The 8,595-nt window shown below is 44.4% G+C and overlaps 1 protein-coding gene across 1 annotated transcript; it reads right to left on the bottom strand.

The window, feature by feature from the left end:
* Positions 1-3,536: 3,536 nt before the first annotated feature.
* FGF19 (fibroblast growth factor 19) lies at positions 3,537-8,391 on the bottom strand. Its single transcript, XM_073659553.1, has 3 exons — positions 8,031-8,391; positions 6,811-6,914; positions 3,537-4,510 (listed from the first exon to the last, which is right to left on the bottom strand). Exons 1-3 carry the CDS (start codon positions 8,245-8,247, stop codon positions 4,205-4,207), a joined length of 627 nt encoding a protein of 208 aa, XP_073515654.1. The 5' UTR covers positions 8,248-8,391; the 3' UTR covers positions 3,537-4,204.
* Positions 8,392-8,595: the final 204 nt, after the last annotated feature.

Genomic DNA, 8,595 nt, shown 5'->3' with positions numbered 1-8,595 from the left:
AGGTGCCCGATGGGGACGGTACAGGGGGCATGCGGGCTGTAAAAAGGGGATTACACTGTAACACTGTGTTAATGCTTCATATATAGTTACTAAAACTCACCTATGCGCTCGCAGGAGTCCCTTTTTTTATAGGACCACCCTGAGCTGGAAGCTTGGTGGGCTGCTGGGATCTGTGCATCATACGGACATGGGCCGGTCCCCTGTGAACCATCAGCTTACTTTCAGTTGGCAGTAAGAATCGCTGTTATCCTATTAAGGGCTCATTCACACACACGATTTTTGCAGTCCGAGTATCATCCGTTTTTCTCATACATAGAGAAATTAGACAAAAAAAAATGTCTCCACCTTCTCCATTCTGACAGTCCGTAAAAATCAGACCGCACTCCGATTTTTTTCATAGACCCCCTAGATTTGCATTGCAGATTTTGATCCGACCCTCGGATCAAAACTGGACAGGTCTCCGATATTTTCCGCGGACCACTCGCCCCCATAGAATATCATAGGGATGAATGCAAACCACGGAGAGCACTCGCACTTGAAAATCGGACTTGTGAATGAGCCCGAAGGCAGGAATGGGCCTCATTTCTTGGAGGGTCCCTATGCAGCTGCACAGGTGGCGCACCTATAGAGATCAGTTTTTCCCAACCTGGGATCGCAGGGGTTTATTGAGCCTTGATGCCTCGCCTTCCTATGCTCTGGACTCCAGAGTTAAATGGGTTGTCCGACCATTCTAAAAACTGTACAGACATCCTGCACTGGCGGCTGGTGGTCTGCATACGGTGCCACAGGTGCCTCGTAACTCAACAATACCCCATTACAAAGTAATAATGCCATTTTGTGCCATGCCTGCAAAGAACAAAAAGATTTTGCTTGCCTACTCCTGCTTCGAGTCCTGTTCTCGCCCGCACACAGAGCCGGTCGGCACGGGCAGCGCAATGCTGTGACATTGCTGCGTCAGGTATGCCGAGACACTGATCTTCCCCGGCGGGGATTATCACTCCTTGCTGTATCGGGGTCATATTATCGCCAATACATTTCAAAGATGGCGCTCACCCGGAGATCCCGGGCGCCAATCCAGAAGTCTATAGTGCATGGACCTTTTGGCGTTAGCGATTCCACTGCTGCTTTTTTTTCTTGACCACTTTTAAAACCACCCCTGTGACCCCCAAACTACTCCACCGTCTGCACCGGACTGGAAGCTAAGACGTCACCACTGTCACAGGAGTACTGACGCCTGTGATTGGCTGCAGTGGTCAGGTGACAAGGACTTCACGTCATCGGATATTTCTCTGGTGGTGCACCATTCTAGTCACATGACAGGTGCAGCCAATCACAGGCCTCGGCGGTACTGGGACAGGAGAACAGTGACATCATGGCTCGTGGTCCGGAGCAACCTGTGCTGGAACCACAGGAGTGACAGCAGCAAAGTGGACAGCCCCTTTAAAACCAGCTCTGTAACTGCACAGAAGGCCAGCATATGATGTACTTACAACTAGTAATAGCTGTATGTTCTGGAGGAATCTCGTATTGATAACTGGTTATAGACTCTATTTTACTGCAGAGCTGCATTCACAATTCTGCATATTTTAGAGCTGACTTTCCTTGCTGACTTTGGGGGAGGCGTGGGGATCTAGATCTGCAAGTTGTCATCTTTTAAACAGATTGTAACAGGATGTAACTCAGGATCAGTAATGTAATGTACACAGTGACTCCACCAGCAGAATAGTGAGTGCAGCTCTGGAGTATAATACAGGATCAGTAATGTAATGTATGTACACAGTGACTGCACCAGCAGAATAGTGAGTGCAGCTCTGGAGTATAATACAGGAGGTAACTCAGGATCAGTAATGTAATGTATGTACACAGTGACTGCACCAGCAGAATAGTGAGTGCAGCTCTGGAGTATAATACAGGATGTAACTCAGGATCAGTAATGTAATGTATGTACACAGTGACTGCACCAGCAGAATAGTGAGCGCAGCTCTGGAGTATAATACAGGATGTAACTCAGGATCAGTAATGTATGTACACAGTGACTGCACCAGCAGAATAGTGAGTGCAGCTCTGGAGTATAATACAGGATGTAACTCAGGATCAGTAATGTAATGTATGTACACAGTGACTGCACCAGCAGAATAGTGAGTGCAGCTCTGGTGTATAATACAGGATGTAACTCAGGATCAGTAATGTATGTACACAGTGACTGCAGCAGCAGAATAGTGAGTGCAGCTCTGGGGTATAATACAGGATGTAACTCAGGATCAGTAATGTAATGTATGTACACAGTGACTGCACCAGCAGAATAGTGAGTGCAGCTCTGGAGTATAATACAGGATGTAACTCAGGATCAGTAATGTATGTACACAGTGACTGCACCAGCAGAATAGTGAGCGCAGCTCTGGAGTATAATACAGGATGTAACTCGGGATCAGTAATGTAATGTATGTACACAGTGACTGCACCAGCAGAATAGTGAGTGCAGCTCTGGAGTATAATACAGGATGTAACTCAGGATCAGAACAGGATCAGTAATGTAATGTATGTACACAGTGACTGCACCAGCAGAATAGTGAGTGCGGCTCTGGAGTATAATACAGGATGTAACTCAGGATCAGTAATGTAATGTATGTACATAGTGACTGCACTAGCAGAATAGTGAGCGCAGCTCTGGAGTATAATACAGGAGGTAACTCCGGATCAGTAATGTAATGTATGTACATAGTGAGTGCAGCTCTGGAGTATAATACAGGATGTAACTCAGGATCAGTACAGGATCAGTAATGTAATGTATGTACATAGTGACTGCACTAGCAGAATAGTGAGCGCAGCTCTGGAGTATAATACAGGAGGTAACTCAGGATCAGTAATGTAATGTATGTACATAGTGACTGCACCAGCAGAATAGTGAGTGCAGCTCTGGAGCATAATGCAGGATGTAACTCAGGATCAGTAATGTAATGTATGTACACAGTGACTGCACCAGCAGAATAGTGAGTGCAGCTCTGGAGTATAATACAGGATGTAACTCAGGATCAGTAATGTAATGTATGTACACAGTGACTGCACCAGCAGAATAGTGAGTGCAGCTCTGGAGTATAATACAGGAGGTAACTCCGGATCAGTAATGTAATGTATGTACACAGTGACTGCACCAGCAGAATAGTGAGTGCAGCTCTGGAGTATAATACAGGATGTAACTCAGGATCAGTAATGTAATGTATGTACACAGTGACTGCACCAGCAGAATAGTGAGTGCAGCTCTGGAGTATAATACAGGAGGTAACTCAGGATCAGTAATGTAATGTATGTATACAGTGGCTGCACCAGCAGAATAGTGAGTGCAGCTCTGGAGTATAATACAGGAGGTAACTATAGTAAGTAATGCTCCCGCTGACTTATTTCTATCAGGCCCATATTAGATGTCACCATGACTCATGAGTTTAACAAGGAAGCTTTCAGGAAGATCCCATGAACATATGGTAATTTATTTACAAAACGTTACAAAGACAAGGATACAACAAATCAATTTATATAATTCTGAATGGATTTAGAAAAGTAAGCAAACATAAATACAGTATATAAATAAGGTAAAAAATAAGAAATGTCCGCATACAATAAATTAAATATAAATAGTGCATTTAGAACCAAGTGCTTAGTATAAGGAAACAAATGCTAAAAAGTTACAAAAAAAAACATTTTCCCTTTGGCTGTAAATAATAAAAAAAAATTCTATTATTAATACTCTCCATTATATCTGTTCTGCAGGAAGAATCTAAGAGTCGTCTTGTATAGTAACATAATTAGGATCTAGTCCTTCTGGCGATCGTTCATATGGACAAATATGATTTTGTATCTATATACTCTGTACACTGCACGAGACACAATATATTCCAAAGTGTCTATAAAAAGGGGAATGACCACCCACAAAAATGCCCCCATCTCCACCCTAAGGACCCCAAAGTATAAGAGATCAGTGGTTACTTTTAAGTCCAATGTCTCAGGTGGGTCACTTCCACTGCATCTTTTGATTTCCCTACGTTTCTGGTGACTTGACCTTTATCTTCCCGTGTGCAGTGGCCTCTGTGCAGAGTGTTTAGTCGGCGGCTGTCCAGTGCTTTCCATACATCTTTCAATGGTCTTTCCCCCCCAATTTCCTCTTCTTCTTCATCTTCCTTCACAATAAGAGTCCAAAAAAATCCCCCGACTACTTCTTGTGATAGCTGCGCATGCCCACGAGCCCCAGGGGGTCCATACTCTCAACATCAGGAATGTTCTTACTGTCATATTGATACTCGTCATCTTCCTCAACGTCTGGGGTCAGGTCCAAGGGCGACCAGTGAAAGACTGGCAAGAATTGGGATCGGGGCAAGAAGCCCTTTCCCTTAAATTGCTGCCTCTGCTTATCTTTGCTCAGGGATACCTCCATCCCATATTTTGGCGATTTATACACATTGTATCCATCACGGCCGATTTCCTCTTTGAAGGAACAGTCTTCTAGAGAATAAGAATGCTAGGGGAGGAAAAGATAATAATGATTAGGATGATCGTCATTCGGTGCACGCCGAAGAAGAAATCCGGGGGGTAATTTTGGCGTTCCCCCGGAAAGAAGTAGCAAGCGTCTGTGCTGAGAAACAGAGGATTAAAGGGGTTGTCCAGGACTTATTTATTGATCACCTTTGATTAGAATAGATCATAAAGATCAGATTGGTGGGGATTTGACAGTTGTCACCCCCATAATCTGCTGCCACCTGGTCCCGCAGCCGCTGGATGTATACAGTATACAGAGAGCCATACTCTGTGTAGTGGCCGTTTTCTACACAGTGTTCAGAGCTCTGCTGTTTCGGCTCCCTGCACTGTTTACATTTGATTATTCGGGGTTCTGGGTGTCAGATCTAAGGCTATGCTATTAATATTGAAGCACGGGACAATCCATTTAAAGGGGTGCTCCTCTTCAGGAGTACACCTCTCCTCTGCCTCCGTTTTTCCCTCCTGCCAGGGGGAATGTTCGCTTCTGATAATTGACAGTTCGGACCAGTGGCATAATCACTGTTGCAAGCAGAGTCAGATGCTTGTCAGAGGGACTGAAACTGACCAGATGCAGCGCTCACAAGCTCCATAGCAAAGAGGTTGCACGTGCTCGCTCCTTGCCTAGGAAACCGGCCTCTGCTGCTAGACCGCAGCGGTGGTCTGTAACCCAGGCAAATTTGAATTAAACCACATAAATAAAAATCCCTTTGTTCCTTAGAAGGAAATTGCAAAGCTAATTGTTTTTATAGGCTATTTTTGTGATTTTTACCCATTTAACGTAATGAGACAATCCCTTTAAACCTTGAGCTGCAAATCTGTACATGGTAGCTTTTATGCAACCATACTAATACTATACATTCAACAGCTGAGGGTTTGCTACAAAGTATCCAGTCAATGCAAGTCAACAGCAAAATAAACCTGCCGACTGTTACAATGTATCGTAGTAGGGTCGACGGCTGTAGAATGAGTCTGACACTTTGTAGAGTGTCTGTGTGAGGTATATCTTACGATACGGATATTGACCACCAGCGGCGCTTATTACTCTGCACATTATCAGCTGCTTGTTCTATTGAACGCGAGTTCATTCACTTCACTGTTCCTGTTCCAAAAATAAAGTGCAAGGTGTGCGACCGTGCAAAGGTAAAGGAAGGGTCAACTCATTACCAGCCGGAATCCACACCCGCTCTATAAATATTGCTGAGGGGTTTGTGTACCCACCCATATATATGGAGAGACATATATATTGCATTTATTATACCAAGCTTCTGTATCATCTGATCATTCTGCAATTAGCACAGATAATTGCTCCTATTGATTGTGCCGCTACTATGTAGCATTGAGGTCTGATTTGCAGCTTTTACCTCTGCGTAATAAGTTGATTCATGCACCAGAATGTATAGGATGCATGCACAATATGGTACGATGTTGGGAGGGTCAGACCCCTGATCCTATATGATGCTTTTGCTTTTCCTTGCTGCAGCCTCTGAACCTTATGTTGCTGTCTCATTACTGCTTTCTATAAAGAGCAGTCAGACATATGTCTGGATAAAGTGCACCGCATTGACCTTAAATAACCTTTTAGGGTAGAGCGGTGCTGATTACAATGGAAGGAATCATAAATCACTCCCTGCCTCACGTGTGCATTATAACGTAGCTCAACACCTGTAATAACCCCTATAAATACTGATGCCCCATACAGACGTCGCACACAGCCAAAGCAAAGAGGATCTCCCACCCCGGAGGACCTGACTCATCAGGGCAATAGTCAGATCGTCCATTGAGTTGAATGAGAACTAAGTAATTCTTCCCTTCCCCAGTGGTGGCGCTGCAGAAGAATTGCACACTTGGCGCCAGAGCTTCCCCATAGTCAATCGCTGGGGGTCCCTGCATCAGGAGGCACTGACTGTAATCGTCTTTTACCATAAGGAGATGCCTCCAACTTCTGTAGGGGTCTGACCACTTGGACCACCACCAATTCCCTATCTCTAACAGTCAGAAGGACAGTGAATAGAATGGCGGCATGCACGTACGTAAGGCCTGCTCTCAGGATTGTTGGTGGCCCCAGCTGCCGGACACCCACCGTTTACAAAGCTTTTAATGTTAGGAATAACTCTTTAAGATGGAAAAGATCTGTAGGGGCAGCATTTAGCTTTCCCAACTTCTTCTCTAGTGCCCTTCCTGATGGTACAGACAGGAATAACAAAAATTGACCAGATTATCAAACCTTCCTGTGAATATTTACAGACAGGATTGGGGGTGTTGGATTTGCCCTGTAAAACTCACCGTTCCATAAAGCGTGCCATCACTTGCCATGCACAGGTATAGAGAAGAGTGATATCCTTTAATGGCCACCAGTCCGGCCGCGACGCCTCTGATTTCTAGTAAACCTGGTTGCAGAAATAGATAATTGTCACTGTACGCTCCATGCACATTAAAATGGGTTCATATACTTTCTGCAGTTTGGCGACTTATTGTAACATGTGAGTCGCTATAGGGAAGTAGCCCCATGGGGGCAGCTTTATAGAGGACAGTCCTTATGTGTTGGGATGGGCTCCAGACATGTCGGTGCCTATAGGGTGCAATGGTCTTTAGTTGTAACTATGGTATTCTATATTCTAAAATTATATTTTATTCCTAACCTCCTGCTCTTCACAGCCCTATCCCCCCAGACTTCCAGCATGCTTTATCATATACTAGGGCAATGCTATAACAATGATGGGGATGATGTTCTGAGCAGGGGATCATTCCTGCAGGGGTAGAGCTTGGTGGGTGGCAGAGCATGTGCCCCGGGTGTTAGGTACCAAGAGGAGGAGGTCATCTACAAGCCCCTCTGTCATGGTCGGAGGATTAGATACAGAGCTAACACAGTAATCTGACATTTTGCCCTGTATTCAGTAACAGCCCAGAAATTTACTCAGAACTCAGTTTGCCACACTAACCTTGTATCTAGATGCCAAGGCACAACAATTATTTGGTGCCTCCCACCCTCCCCTGATAGTTCACCATGGGGGCAAATACCCTCTTGGCACATCCATATCCCATACAGTCATATATTTTAACAAGTCTCCTGTCCTACCTGAAGGGTGGAGAGGGGTAAAAAAAAATACCCCTATCTGTTCCCATTCTTTGAAACAGGAGGAGGTGGATGCACCAAAACTTTAGTGTTTGATCATTGAAAAGTTGTGCAAAAAGTTTCAAACTATTTCCTTCTATTTTGCATTAGTATTAGGTATGGAGGGAGCAATGCAAAAACTTTTTAAAGTTTGGTCTTGTGAAAAAAAAAAAAAAAAAAGTTGCAAATTATTTCCTTTTACTTCGTATTAAGTATGGAGGGTGGAATGCCAAAACTTTTTAAACTTTGATCTTATTTAGTGTTACTCCGTATCTATTACAGAGGCGGCTATGCAAAAAGTTTCCAAAAGTTGCAAACAATTTCCTTTTGTTGCCCCAAGCCAATAAATGGGATAAGCGGCGACGACTATGTCCCTTTCGTCCATACTCACTGTGAGAACTTGGATGCTTTGCTCCATCCACTCGGCCGTCGTTGTGTATCCTGAGATAGTAGCTCTCCTGTCCGTGCTTCCTGACCGTAGACAGTCGTCTGATCCGTATACTCTCCTCCCAGCCATTGGCCACGTGTGGCCCCGCGTCAGGAAGGGGCAACGTGTGGACCACCAGCACTAGGCATCCCAGTATCTGAGGCAGCGTCTTCTTCCACATCTTCTCTGGGGCTGGAAATTGCAATTTGAGAGCTCAAAGACACGGCACAGTGTGACACTATCGTTACGAGACACAGACTAAGACAAGTAATGCTTTTTGCCTAATTGCCTCAGGGCTGTAGTAAATACAAAGCCAATCCCCTGCCTTTTATAGATCCTTTATCAGCTGTTTAGATGAAGCAATAGATATTCATAGTAGTCACAGTGACAGCCCCGATTATTGATCCCTCGCTATATTACATCACTCTCAGGAAATTCTTTTTGAGTTTTTCTCTTAGCTTTGACCCAGACTGTCATGGTATTGCTGATTTATAACCTGGCAGCATTTAAAGTCGTGGCGTTCCTAATA

The sequence above is a fragment of the Phyllobates terribilis genome, unplaced genomic scaffold, assembly GCF_046119375.1.
Source record: "Phyllobates terribilis strain yellow unplaced genomic scaffold, ASM4611937v1 Scaffold_13__5_contigs__length_258822181, whole genome shotgun sequence".
Taxonomy (NCBI): domain Eukaryota; kingdom Metazoa; phylum Chordata; class Amphibia; order Anura; family Dendrobatidae; genus Phyllobates; species Phyllobates terribilis.
This window is presented reverse-complemented; position numbering and strand designations above follow the sequence as displayed.